The following is a 14,906-nucleotide window of genomic DNA, read 5'->3' on the forward strand; positions in this document are numbered from 1 at the left end:
TGTAATCACCTCTCTCCACGGCCGTAAGCAGCTTACAGCTTTATCCAAAATGCCGCTCCCGCCTAAAAACATGCATGCAGACGAGGCCAGGCTCCCCATAACAGCCATTGCATAAACCCAGCCAGAGCATTATTCCCCCCAACAACCCAGCAATGCTCCAAATCAGTACTGATTCAAAGTCAAGTGGCATAAGCATGTTGTACACTTGGAGGCAGACTAATCTTATTCACAGTGTGAGTGCCCCTTTAGCATACAGACATCCCGAGGGGAGGGTTCAAGCATGGGGGTATAGCTGCTACTATACTAGTGAAAAATATCACTGCTTTAGTCTGGAAATGGGGGGAGTACTTGTCAAAGTGTGTTTGTGGAAGATCCAATAATATTTTATGTAATTTTACTGTCTAAGCCATAGATGACCCAAATTCATGCATATCTGACAAACAATGCCAATAAGAAAAGGATAGGTTTCTCTGGGTTACATCATACCATGGTTAGAGGGTGTTAGAGCAGAGAACATCAGACAGCTATCAGCTGTTTGACAAGCAGCTCAGTTAACTGAGAGTTTCAGAGAGGATGAAGTAAAGATCCTTCTCCATCCTGCGCAGACTATAGAGGGGATACATTACAGTGATGTAGTTACACAAAGACATTCACTGCATGGAAATGCCTATGAGGTAAGATCGGCGTGGGACAATGGCTTCAATCACTATGGGTGGTTGTCAACAATATCACCTATTGTGTAGAGAGAGGTATAGACGTTTCAGGATATCAGCAGCATTAGTATCAAACAATTTCTCATGGTTTAAGACTCCAGGGGTGATTTGCACCACTTTTTCAAGCTCGGGAAATATCAAGCCCTCCCAACTAAGGTGGCCCCTTAGGTGGAGATATTAGGTGAGCAGGGCCCCCAATCAGACTTAAAGAAGCGGAACAGTGGGGTCCAGCTAGAGCAGGGCGTGTGGCAAATCGCTGTTCCCTGTAAACATCAAGATAAGGGGACAACTCAGAGCCGCTCCATGTGTGGGCCCCAGTGCAGTTGGAGGGGCCTTTCAGTGAAGCAAGTGTGATAATGAAGGAATACTGAGGAGGGGGCTGCCAAGGCTGGAGGTGGCACAGCTCACCTGCACTTCCATGAAGGGACCATCGGCCTGGGGCAGCCTCCCACCGCCGGCGCCTTGCTGCCAATACTAATACATTCTAAATCCATTCTCTTCGCTCACACCGCCAGGCTCCTGCAATCTCCTCTCCTTCCCTTTCATGCAATTAAATAGTGGAAGTGCCGAGCGAGGGGGAGCCCTATCAGCCATACTGCACACACACACGGCTCCATCTCCACATTCAATTTACACACTTCGATATCATCATCCTCTCTGCAGTACTTCCTCCACTTCTCTCCTAACACTCTTGCATCCCAGACCTGAAATACAGACATTAAAAACATTGCCTCTGTAGACACAATTAGAATCTCACATCACTGACTACAGAAGATCTAAAGTTCCCTGCGTCAACAGCAATTGAGTGACACCCTACACTGAGATGGCCCACTATGCCGATGTGAAAGGGGGTTGGTAGAAGTGTGCATGGATGTGCATGCGTGTATGTGTGTGTGTGTTGACTGAAACTCCACTCCTCGACTGTGCTGATGAGCTGAAGCCCTGGCCTGCAGTCTCTGAGGGGATTAGCCCACTCAATGACACTAAATTACAGGGATCAACATCAGCTCAACACATCCACTGCTGTCTGTGCTGCTTTAACTGGATCACATTTGGATGAACAGCTGTAATAAGACTGAACATATTGCTAAAATTGAACATGAATAAATTGTTATAGAAATTCACATACAGTAATAGACATAGCAGTATATAATGGTAGCAACACCATAAAGTTAAATCAAACTGTATTTTAACAGTATTGTTGCAAAATATAAAAGGTTTTAATCACTAAAAGCACCAACTTGAAACTCTCCAGTGAATACAAAAGAGAACACAGAAACAAGACTGAAATGGTGCAGAGGCATTCAGTAGTTGATACAGAAGAGCCACAATGCCTCTCCATCAATCATAATTCACCACTGCTGTACTCAATTGTTATAAACTACATTCACAGAATAATAAATAAGACCTTTGTGCAGCGATGCTTGAAATAGTAACCTTTAACTCTGAGGACAGCTATCAAACACTGGCCATGTTAAGCAGCAGCACACCTATCATTTACACATGTAAACAGCTGTCAAATCCTTAACAACACATAGACACACAGTTACAAATTACTTAGACTTATTCCAAGACCCTAGTGTACGCAGAAGCAGCTGTGATGGAGATGACAGCGTACAAGGTGAAACATTTTTCAAAAAGATGCAAAACATTAAGAAAGAAAACAGCAGAGTTGACATCAGCTTTGTCCTTGTCTTTTTTTTTTTTTATAAGGTTTCACTTAAGTGAATCAATATGTTGAGAAAAGATATACAAAAAAAAAAATTTATTTATTTATATTGTGTAGATGAAATAATGTCAAGTTCATGCTTAAGTTACTGTTGAGTGGCAAAGGACAAAAGAAACTGTCTCTGGGACAGCTGTCAATAAATCCAGTCAGACACAGAGTGTTGTTACAGCCTAGAGGCCAAGCTGTAATGACTGGACTGGTCACACAATGGTTACTGATAGCAGCACAACAGCAATCAGATAGCAGTGTCTGTTAAGCCTCTCCTTTGCTGCGCTATTAAACAGATTATTACATTATTTAAAGTGTTTGTTCTCCTCCTGTGTGTAGATTACCAAGCAAGGCACACCCAGATAAGCTGTCAGGTAGTCCAATATGTAACAAAACAGCAGCAGGAAAAACAAAAGCCCAAGATTAAGACCTGCAGGGTTTGAACCAAACACACTTCTGCAAAGCTTTGTCACTACACCCACTTCTAATGCCAGTTGAAACCGCAAGCACCTGAACACCCTCAAATCAAATTTAGACTTGCATTACCAGCTTATTATGACTCATTATACAGATACAAGTTCCCTTCTTGTTGAGAATTCCCACCCGAGCTGATTGTGTTGTACATGCATGTCACTATGAAGAGATTAGCCTGAGTAATTATCCACTGACAGGTGAACAATGCTCCAGAAAAATTAAAGTTATCAAAGTGGGCCACTTGACAGTTGACTTTGGATATGAATGATAGACTAAAGTGACATTACTGCATCTAATTAAAAAGGGTTTTTAATTAATACCATAAAATTATAAAAGATAAAATAACAAGAAAAGGTAAAACATTTTGCATGATTTAAACAAATCTTCAATTATTATCAGTTCTGTTGGCCTCTATTTGAAAAGGCAGTGGAAAACATGCTTGAATAAAAACCCGCAGCACTCCCTGAGTAAAGTCAGACGTAACTGGAGTGTTTGCTCACTTATAATATCGTGTCCATCTGTCCACTTCATTGACCAAGTAGCTACAGCCTACAAAGCTAATGAAATAATCAAAGATTTCTGATACAGCGCACAAGACAAATATGTCTGTATTTACACAGCTCTACAGTCCAAATACAACACTGTCGAAGACCCAGAGCAAACAGTATTTATTCAATACGATTGTTTGCTTTTTTGTTCGGGACCACAATAAAAAGAGATAGCATTCTTCCCTCATTTCTAAACACATTACGGCTAATATATAAAATCACGAGGATTTTCCAAATATTAAAAAACACCTTTAAGCTTGTTAAGGTTAAAGCTTGTTCAACTAAATTTCTAAGCCTTATATTATATTTCAAATTTGTTCCTGATTGACATTTACCAGTAATTCATTCTATTACTTCATAATTTAAATAAACATTCATTAATGTTATTTTGTATGCAAATTATTTAAAAAAAATGTTTCTATATAGATTTTGTTTAATGAAAAATGTCAAATATAATGTATTGTACAAACCTAAATAGTCTACTATAAACTATAAAGTACAATGATATGAACATTTGTAAAGTGGACCGAAACATAAAAATTAAGTAACAGTCTGCTCTCTAGTGGTGAGATGTTAGAACAATAACTTGTACATGCAGCTCCCACTGGATGTTAACATCTCATCACCTCATACTCGCTACATGCACAGTGGCCGTGCTGGAAATCTGTCAGACAACTTGATGTAGAAGGGAGTCACTTACCAATTAGATTGAAACCGAAAGAGTGTATGGGGGTCCGAAGTACTGCACTGAACATGTTGATGTGCAGAGTTTGGGCCGGGGCCACCGAGACTTTAAAGAAAACCAAGCTGTGCAGAAAGCCAAACACAACTGAGGTGGCTGTTAAACCTGAGAAATGCAAAGAAAAAAATCCATCAGCAAGATACAGTGTTGTCCACTTACATGTTCTAATATCAGCTAAACATTTAAAGTAACATTTTTAAGAATGTGTGACACATAAAACAGGGATACTCTACTTTTAATTTTAAGTCCTGACCTATCTTTGTGAATACAAGGCATAAAAAAGTGAAAACAGTAAGAGTCACAGTGAGACAATCGGAGCAATCCAACAGCAGCGAACAAGAAAGGCACTGCTATCTCCCTGTACAGCTGAGGCCCATGTACACATACACTGGGCCTTGAAGGCCTTGGGCCACAGCCAAAGAACTGTGGATCTGTTCATTCAATGGCTGGCGTATTCAGAGCCTCAACAGTACACAAAAAGCAATAAGCGCTCAGTGAGCTTCACCTGCGTAAACACCTAGGTACAGGTCAAGGTCCAACTGCTGAGGGAAGCTGCCATTGAGGTGCTCTGTCACATTGATGTGCTTCTGTTCAGAGGCCCTGGAAGTCAGCCACAAAAGAAACAAAAATCCACAAGGACAAATAAACACAACAAAGAAAGAAAGCTACAACATGAAGAGATCATAAAAACACATTCCCCCTTTTCTGAAGCACAAGGTCAGTTTCAACAAGTGACAGAGAATGCCAAGAAAAACAATTTGGTTCAGTTGTGTTCTATTAAATCATCAACCACTTCCAGTCGAAGAAAATATGTCATGTTTGGCTTACAAAACCTGTTATTCTCACTTGTTTAAAGCATCCAAGTTTTTCACACAGTGTAAAGGAAACAAAATCTCACCAGCAAGCAAGAAGCCAGTCCTGTAGAACAAAGTTATCTAAAAACAGGAAAATCAATTTAAAAAATAAAAATAAAAATAAAAATCACAGCAAAAAAGCTCAACTGACAGAAATCACACATCAAATGAATCAAAAAGATGAACTCACATGTGCTATGGCATTGAGAAATATAATGACCAGGAGGACCAGGAAGTTAGCGCCTGCTCTAAAATATTTCACATACATACGTAGGCCGACGTTTCCTTCTGAGCAGCTTTCCACCTCTGTTGGCTGCATTACCTACAGACAGACACTAGTGTCATCCAGCAACACTTTAAATCAGGCTGCAATGTGCAGCAAGGAAAAGGTGGGTGTCTTCTGCTCTCTAGTGGCTGCAAGGATGCACAACAGGCCTTTTCCAACAATTAGACTGCCATGCATGTACGTTTAAAGCCTAAATGATCAAAGCTTTGCAAATTGACTGTAAGTAGTACAGTAGTACAGTTCCCGATGCCACCATCTGGCCACTGTTAATAAAAGAAAACAAGAACTCAAACAAGCAGAACACATACCCCTGGCATTATTACATTAAACAATGAAGTTCGAGACTAGTAGGTGCACAAGGGCAAATATCTAGAGAGTCAAACACACTGACATTCTTCTAATGAGTCAGTATGAACCACACTCATATTCTGTTACAATGACATTGAGCTGGCATGTAAGCACTATTAGGCTATTGACACTGCACTAAAATACATACAGAGCGGTTATCTCTGCTGTGAATATCAAAAGAACAGGTGAACAGAGAGCCAGAGAAATCCAGAGACAATAAAGTGAGGGTTGAGAACATGCCATGACAGGACACAGAGTTTGAACATCTTTAGAGGGAAGGCGACTGAATTGACAACTTTGGTGACGGGGAAAGGGCCCAGGTCCTGGGACACCAGCTTTCGGTTCTCCACCTTCAGCAGCAGGTCAGCAGCGGCAAGCCAGACACGTTGGCCCATCAGGTTATTCAGGGCTGGTCTATGGTTTTGATTCGGCCCATCGCTTGTAAATCGGGGATAAGTGCATGAGTGCAGAATGAGTCTACAACAAGCAGTAGTGAATACACTGCAGCAGTCCCTGGGCTGAGGGGACCAGCACTTCCTCATTCTGGTTGGTGTAGAGCCAGGGTTGGCAGCCGTAGACCACCTGGAATGGAGTCGTGCCAGTGGCGGTGGTGGGCAGGATGTTGTTCGATCCATGTCATGTGATCAGGAGGCAACAGAACTCTGTCTAGAAACTGGGGCGCTCGTGCAGAGAGGATGTCATCTGATATCTTATAGCGCCTGGAAATCTGGTATGCAAGAACCTCAACGCTCTCCTGGGCAGACTGGAGCTCGGGCATGGCCACAAAGTTGACCATCTTGGAGAACTGGAGGGGAAGTAGGGACAGGAAGCAGGAAGGCATTTTAAGGTTTTTAACCACTCATCAGAAAGTCAACTCCCAGACTTCATGATTTACTACTGTAAAACCATAAGATTAAAAGCACAACTAGAATATAACTTATTTCAATATATTAACTATACAGAGATGTGTGCATGTGACTAGAGAACAGTACTGACCTTTCCAGCTCCAACAGGTCTAATTACTGCCAGCAGCTGCTCAGGCTCTGTAAAGTTGGCACCTCTAGCATCTGTAATAAAAAGAAAATGTATTTAAGGACCACCATTTACTGACTATGCAGGAAGTCAGTTAAAGTAAATGTTCCCCCAGAGGATTCGCAAATCAGTATATTATATGTAATATTCATTTTACTTCAAAAGGTCAAAGAAACACAGTTTCCCACCATTTCCCAGTAGCATATTAAATTCCAGATGTTGAGGGACAACCTCATCCAGCAAAAGAAGGTTCTGTTATCAAACACAAAAATTAACACACATTAAGCAGAAATAAAATTTGTCTGTGATGCGTTTACTTTAATTCTTTGGATGAAACAGCACATACAAATTGCAGCAATGGAGTAAGGGCAACAATTGTAAATACTGTTCAATTGCAGAGAAAAGTGTGATTAATCTGGTACGACTACCAACCTAAAGTAGATAACAAATGTCCAACCATGATCTTATTGGCAAAAGCATGAAGGAGACAGCCACTCCCACAAGGCATGAAGTGCCCATTGCATAGATCAATAATAAAATCCAACTTCCTGCTGGTAGGGGGCTAATCCAAAAAAAATGCAAGTATAAGATTACCTGTAAGAAAATTAGGTATAAAAAAAATCCAGAAAAATGCGTTTCAAAAAGAGTTATAAATTAATTTGCATTTCCACGAAGGAAAGAAGTATTTGATCCCTTCGAAAAACGTGCTTTAGTACTTGGTGGCAAAACCTTTGTTGGCAATCACAGAGGTCAGCCGTTTCTTGTAGTTGGCCACAAGGTTTGCACACATCTCAGGGGGGATTTTGGCCCACTCCTCTTTGCAGATCCTCTCCAACGTTTGGCAACTCGAACCTTCAGCTCCCTCCACAGATTTTCTATGGGATTAAGGTCTGGAGACTGACTAGGCCACTCCATGACCTTAATATGCTTCTTCTTGAGCCAGTGATTTGTTGCCTTAGCCGTGTGTTTTGGATCATTGTCATGCTGGAGTACCCAACCACGACCCTTTTCAATGCCCTGACTGAGGGAAGGAGGTTCTCACCCAACATTTGACGGTACATGGCCCCATCCATCCTCCCTTTGATGCGGTGCAATTGTCCTGTCCCCTTGGCAGAAAAACACCCCCAAAGCATAATGTTTCCACCTCCATATTTGACAGTGGGGATGGTTTTTTTGGAGTCATAGGCAGCCTTCCTCCTCCTCCAAACACAGCGAGTTGAGTTGATGCCAAAGAGCTCGATTTTGGTCTTATCTGACCACAACACTTTCACCCAGTCTTCCTCTGAATCAGTCAGATGTTCAGTGGCAAACTTCAAACGGGCCTGTAGATGGGCTTTCTTGAGCAGGGGGACCTTGCGGGCACAGCAGGATTTCAGTCCTTCACGGCGTAGTGTGTTACCAACTGTTTTTTTGGTGACTATGGTCCCAGCTGCCTTGAGATCATTGACAAGTTCCTCCCGAGTGGTTCTTGGCTGATTCCTCACCGTTCTCATTATCATTGAAACTCCACGAGGTGAGATCTTGCATGGAGCTCCAGACCAAGGGAGATTGGCAGTTAATTTATGTTTCTTCCATTTGCGAATAATTGCACCAACTGTTGTCACCTTCTCACCCAGCTGCTTGGCGATGGTCTTGTAGCCCATTCCAGCCTTGTGTAGGTCCACAATCTTGTCCCTGACATCCTTGGAAAGCTCTTTGGTCTTGGCCATGGTGAAGAGTTTGGAATCTGGATTGATTGATTGCTTCTGTGGACAGGTCTCTTTTATACAGGTAACGAGCTGAGAGGGCTGCCAATGTAAGCTCGTTACCTGTATAAGATCCACCTGGGAGCTAGAGATCTTGCTGACGGATAGGGGATCAAATACTTATTTCCTTCATGGAAATGCAAATTAATTTATAACTCTTTTTGAAACGCATTTTTCTGGATTTTTTTTGTCATTGTTGTGTCTCACTGTTCAAATAAACCTACCATTGAAATTATAGCCTGATCATTTCTTTGTTAGTGGGCAAACTTACAAAATCAGCTGGGGTTCAAATAATTTTTTCCCTCACTGTATGTATGTATGTATGTATATGTACACAGAAGTATCACATAGTTACAATAACCTCACAAATTTGAAGAAAATGGATTTAAAAAAGGATTAATGTGACATCAGGACTGACCTTCTGATAGATCATGTGGCACATGGCTATATGGGTCTTCATCCCCACTCACTGGACATGGTACAAATAGAAATGATGAAGAGTAGCCAGGCTGATGGTTGACAGAGAGACGTCTGCAGCATAACTGTAAGCTTCACATATGCTGCAGCTGTGTTATGGGGTCATAGCTCTTAAAGTACTCAATTAGCTTCCCAAGTAGCACTAACTGAATCCCTTAGATGATCTCTTGATAAAAAAACTGGATGTAAAACAGATGCATGTGCATTAATTATTAATGCAGGATTGCTCACTGCAGATGTCTGCTTTCATTGTGTGACCACACTGTACCGCTATAAAGATGTTTATGCTAAAAAGTAAGTATGGTCTCCAAATGCACTGAAGACAAACTTTGGTACATGGGCAAGAAAAACTATGTTTTCTGCTTTAATTTGTAATGAAATGTGATCTGATCTTCATCTAAGTCAAGAGTATTAACAAATAGAACGTGCCTCAATAATAACACAAAAACATTCACATCTATCATGTCTTTATTGAGAACCATAAAAACCTTATAGCGCTAGTGAACCCTTGAAATTAATAACGGGTTGACGCCTCCTTGGCAGCAATAACCTCAGCCAGGCGCTTCCTGTAGCTTTGGATCAGACCTGCACATCGTTCAGGAGAAATTTTAGTCCATTCTTCCTGCAGAACTGCTTTAGCTCTGTCATATTACTTAGACATCTCATGTCTGTGTCTCTCTTCAAGTGGTTCCATAGCATCTTTATTGGGTTGAGGTCTGGTCACTCCAAAAGGCAGATTTTGTTTTTCTGAAGCCATTCTGTTGTGCGTTTTCACTTTTTGTCCTGTAGCATCATCCAACTTCTACAGAGTTTCAGCTTTAGTACAGACATCCTCACAATAGGCTGAAAACTTGATACACTTGGGAATTCATCTTCATCCCAGTCACTGCAAGCGGGCCAGGTTCTGATGCAGCAAAGCAGATCCAAATTATGCTTCCTCCATCATCCTTTGTGATTAGGATGATGTTCTCGTGATGATATGCTGTGATCAGTTCACAAAACATTTGCCAATACTGCTGTGAAGTGTCAATGTGCTCTTTGGCAAACTTCAGGCTTACAGCAGTCATCTTTTTGATAAGCAGCAGCTTCCTTCGTGGTGTCCTGCCATAGACACCCTGCTTGTTCAATGTTTTACCTACTGTAGACTGATGAGCACAGATGGTAGCCAGTTCCAATTATTTCTTCAAATCTTCGACTGTCCCTCTGGGTTGCTTGTTTACCTTATTAATGAGTGTTCGTTGTGCTCTTGGGGTCATTTTGACTGGCCGCCCACTTCTTGATAGAGTAGTCGCAGTCCCAAAGTGTCTCCATTTGTAGATTGTTTGCCGAACTGTAGACTGGTGAATTTCTAAATTCTTTGACATCACTTTGTAACTCTTTACAGCTTTTTGTAATTTTGAAATTCTTGATCGTAGATCCTCTGAATGCTACTTTTGGCGAGGCATGGCTCATATAAGCGTATTCTTCTTGTGCAAAGCAAACTCATAAAGTTTGTATGGTTTTTGTCAGTCGAAATTACTCTAGTCCACCAGTTTTTTAAGGTCATTATTCAAGTAGTTTTTCCACTCGCACAGTGAGGTTTTTAGTGTTGTTCTCAATAAAGACATTAAAGATCAGAATTTTTGTGTTGTTATTATTTTAGGCACATTATATTTGTTAATACTCTTGACTTAAAGGTTTTCATACTTTTTTTTTTTGCCACTGTAAGTTTCGGTTAGTGCAGATCTATTGCAGCCAGTTGAACGTCCTCATTCTAGTATCTTTGACCACGTAGACGTGAAAAAAGAAAAACCAAGGTCAGTAAGTTCTAAAAAAGCTCAACCTACTGAATAAATGCATTGCCTGTCATTCCCAATAAATTACTAAATATTTCCCAGAATAAATCGCAAGAAAAAGTCTCTTCATCATATTTCAAGCTGAATAATCCCAGGCAGAATGGGTCAATATTGAACAGGCGTAAAAACTGAAGTAACTCTACAACAGAAAAGCTTCAAAAGGCAAAATCTGCCTTTTGAAGTGGCCCAGTCACAGATGTTCATCCTTAAAATATGTCTGAGCTGAAGCAGTTCTGTAAGAAACACAGGCCCAAAGTTCATCCTGCAAGTCACTTACTTTTTTTACCAATGTACTTAATGTTAACTGTGATTTGCTATTTCCATGGCAAAAAATCCTGGACCTCCAAACACCAACCTCTCATCAGCTTTCATTTGAAGACAACAATGCATTGCTACTTATGAAACTTTATTCTTATTGTATACACGTGTTGCAATTACTTTTAATTCACCCTACTTTCCACAAATTGTCACAATGAAGCTCTTCATTCAATTAATGTCAAACATTTCTGTCACTGAGAGTCCGGTTTTCTTACCACAAGATAATGTTGGACAGAAGATCAGCTGAAGTCGACGGATCATCATTTGCCTCTTTCCGCACAGGTTCCACTGCCCCTGCAGTAAGTAACACTCTGTGGGCTGTTTGACAGAAGGATATCAATGAACACTCAAAGAAAAACACTACAGACACCAACAGAGCAGCTGTTTTAAACGCTATTGTTTGTCTAAATTACTTCTACAAATATAAAAGACGGGATAACAACAAGCCACGCACAAACATTTGGACGTCAGGTGAGACGTCAGGTGAGACGGTCGCTGTGAAACCCCGCCCACCGTCTTAGGACTGGCTGACAGAAGTGTCCGTCAATGAGGAAACGTGTTTAGGTTATGACGTCATTTTTTTGTCATCCAATCACTAGTTTATTATGTTATTTTAGTGAATTGAATATATACATTATGTTTTATTTATTTTTATTTATTTTCAATTTAATGTTTCTAAAGTGGTTCAACTTTTAAGTAAATGCTTTTCTAGCTTGAAAAGTCATTTAAATGTGGAGCTGCTGTCTGAGGTCCAGAGAAGATAAAATGAGGCCTGGGAAAAGCAGAGTGTGTCGATTTTCAAAGCCATGGTACCTCTAAAGCTGCATATTTTAGGTACATCATTTAAGTCTTAGATATTGAGTAATAAGAAAAATCAGTGATTCTTCAATCAAACAGGCTGTTTTAAGATTATTTCAAATAGAAATCAACCTATTATTATAATTATTTATTTTATAATAACCTAAAAAAAAGCCAACCAGGGAATCAAGAAAGAAAAAAAACATTGCCCCATAGAAATCCCACAGATCTATTAAACCAGCAGGCAAATTAAGACTTAGTAAGGCTCAAAATTTATTTTGTTAGGTAAAGATTTTTGCTGTGTCCAGAAGATGATGTAAAATCTTAATCTGTAAATTACATGTAAATATTGTTCGCTAAAATTCAATACCATCTGAGAACAAAAAAACGCAGAGCAGAGCATCCTTAGCATCACAGCCATTTGGCGTTTTCAGGGTCTGTGGAGCAACTGTCCTGGAAATGCCACATGTGTCACACTTATGGTGCACAAGATGAGAGTGAGCAACCAGCTGTTAATAAGTAATCTACTGTATATCCTGGTGCTTAGGTCTGTGAGGAGGTTGAGGTTCTTCGGTTGTGTATTAATCATACATACCAGAGCAAGTTGACACATGATGCATTCACACACTCTTTGTGGTCGATATGGAGGAACAAAAGGACACAACGTGCACCTACATACACACAGCTTCTCATACTGTACCTACTACATGCTTACAGCTTTTTTAAACTTCTTCATTTACATTATCACAACACTTTCCACATCTAGACCCTTCGGTCCTCTCCGTCCCCATCATCTCATGCTGTGAGTCACAGTGACGTGTACTGGGTGGTTGGTTGGAAGTCCTTCTGACAGATCATTGGCCACTTGGTGATGTTTAGGGCAAACTCCTCCCTACAGATTATAACAGTCCACAACACATTAACCCTCAATCATAGGGTTACATCACGTACCACCAACTTACAGCCTCAGGAGTGTGCAGGAGTCTTCTGTACAGCATGAGCAGCATGTCTCAGGAGATCTTGGCTTTCATCTTAACCATTTCAGGGTGGGTGCTGGTGTCTTCGACCTTGCCGACAGACTACTGGCAGGTGTCTTCAAATGATGGAAGTGTCATCACTACATCAACCTTCTGGTCCAATCTGTGGAAGGTCTGTGTCACTGATTCAACGGGAGTCTCCAGCTGTAGAGACTTTCCCTCGATGCTGGCACTTGATGGTGAGTTGTTGTTATTTTGTTTGTGTTTGTTTTGTTCATAGTGGCTTGGTTTGGTTTTTCTGTTTCTCCGTGTTACCCTTTTCAATAGTAATAGAATAGAGTTCAATTATATTATATTTTTCAGTGTTTACCAGATTGAGCATTCATGATCATATCTGTTGTACTATAATTTTAGTTACGATAACTAAAGATTCATATCTTTTAACTCTTAGTTCTTCTAGAAAATTAATGTTGCCAGCCAGTACTAATGGATATCGTCAAGTCTAATGCAAATTTCAAGGAACTACTCATTTGCCTCCAATTTTGTCAATGTTTAGCCTTAGCTCTAAGAGCTTGAAAGCTATAAAGAAGATTTACTGGGAACCTCAGGCAGTTTCTACCATGGATGACTAGTTTCAGTGTTTACCTTGCTGAGTAATATTATTCTCAAAATCACATCTGAATGCCACATTTCATACCACAGCAACCACCACACTATCACAAATTGCCTCAAAACACTTATGGTTACTCATAATAAGCATTAGATTTTATGCTTTATGTGTAATTTGGACACATGGTCAATAACTCACTGACCTTGTAGTGTGTAGATGGGATATAGTTTGACCTCTGTTATATGTTTGCAGGTTACATCCAAGCTTGCAGGGGACTGATGATTGCAGCCGTCTGTCTGGGTTTTTTTGGTTCTATATTTGCCCTTATTGGAATGAAATGCACCAAAGTTGGAGGAACTGACAAAAACAAAGCCAAGATTGCTTGTTTGTCTGGTGTCAACTTCATACTTTGTGGTAAGAAAACCTAGTATGTACCTTTACAGTAGTTGTGTGATAATGTTTGCCTAATCTAATTTAATTTACCTTATCTTCTTCTTGTTCTGAGGCCTCTGTTCACTGTCATCATGCTCCCTTTACGCACACCGGATAACAACAAACTTTTTTGACCCACTGTTTTTAGACCAGAAGTAAGAACCTTGTGACTGTACACTCATAATGTTTAAATACTTGAGTGTGACCCAACTGATTAAGAAGTTTTGCCATTAAGTATTACTCATTGTCTCTAGGTACGAGTTGGGAGCAGCTCTCTTTATTGGATGGGGTGGTTCCATCCTCTGTATTCTGGGAGGCAGCGTGTTCTGCTTCTCCATTGCAGATTCTTTTAGCAAAAGGTTTGTACAGTATAAATAAAAACATCCTGTGATTATATTATTCAGAAGATAAAGTTGTACACAGCCTTCCTTATATTTCAGTTTTGTTGATCCACATACAATAAGTGTTTGATTTATGAAGATGTATGTGTGTTTTGTCTCTTTACAGCCACAGTCAAGAGAACTATATTTATAAAGGAGCTGCCAGACAGTCGCATATCTCCTCCTACCCAAGAGGGCAGGCAGTGTCTGTAAACCAGAGACCGCCTCCAGCCAACAGCAACTCCTCTAGGGTGCAGCACTTTGATAAAAATGTATATGTCTGAGGAATAGAAACATAAAAAAAAAAAACACAGTTTGAAGTCACTATTGAGGCTCAATACACACAGTAGTCTGTACTTGTATAAAAGCACATTTAATGAAACCTGTTGGTTTCCGCCTAACATGAGCCAACCACAGTCCTGAAATTAAGTTTAAAATATTTGCTTGTGGTTTTTTCCTAGGAATATGAATCTAAAGGTGTATGATACAGTTTACTCCGATATCTTATGTAATTAAAATTGACAGTACATGAGACAACTTAAGCATTTGTCAGTATTTTGTATATTCCTGTGCCTTGAATATTAGGATGAATCGTACAAAGAGGTGATAAATTTACTTTT

The 14,906-nt window shown here is 40.3% G+C and overlaps 1 protein-coding gene and 1 pseudogene across 2 annotated transcripts; one reads left to right on the forward strand and one right to left on the reverse strand.

Moving 5' to 3' along the window:
• The window catches only part of LOC113172816, a 60,694-nt pseudogene extending 49,208 nt beyond the window's left edge, over positions 1–11,486 (reverse strand).
• A 1,351-nt stretch (positions 11,487–12,837) lies between these two features.
• Positions 12,838–14,905, forward strand: LOC113173296 (claudin-10-like). 2 transcript variants are annotated; one of them, XM_026376698.1, is made up of 5 exons: positions 12,838–13,103; positions 13,727–13,888; positions 13,980–14,061; positions 14,161–14,265; positions 14,414–14,905. In XM_026376698.1, exons 1-5 carry the CDS (start codon positions 12,884–12,886, stop codon positions 14,568–14,570), a joined length of 726 nt encoding a protein of 241 aa, XP_026232483.1. In that variant the 5' UTR covers positions 12,838–12,883; the 3' UTR covers positions 14,571–14,905. The 2 variants fall into 2 exon arrangements, with proteins under 2 accessions (XP_026232483.1, XP_026232485.1); XM_026376700.1 differs by having other exon boundaries at positions 14,055–14,061.
• The last annotated feature ends 1 nt before the right edge of the window (position 14,906 follows it).

Source organism: Anabas testudineus, chromosome 21 (genome assembly GCF_900324465.2).
Source record: "Anabas testudineus chromosome 21, fAnaTes1.2, whole genome shotgun sequence".
Classification (NCBI taxonomy): domain Eukaryota; kingdom Metazoa; phylum Chordata; class Actinopteri; order Anabantiformes; family Anabantidae; genus Anabas; species Anabas testudineus.

What these genes read in the sequence shown, in the direction of transcription:
- LOC113173296 (XM_026376698.1), top strand. Translation starts at nt 12,884, where the DNA reads ATGAGCAGCATGTCTCAGGAGATCTTGGCTTTCATCTTAACCATTTCA. An exon ending in CTCGATGCTGGCACTTGATG is followed by an intron (nt 13,104 to 13,726) that starts GTGAGTTGTTGT and finishes ATATGTTTGCAG; the next exon opens with GTTACATCCAAGCTTGCAGG. An exon ending in TGTCAACTTCATACTTTGTG is followed by an intron (nt 13,889 to 13,979) that starts GTAAGAAAACCT and finishes TCTTGTTCTGAG; the next exon opens with GCCTCTGTTCACTGTCATCA.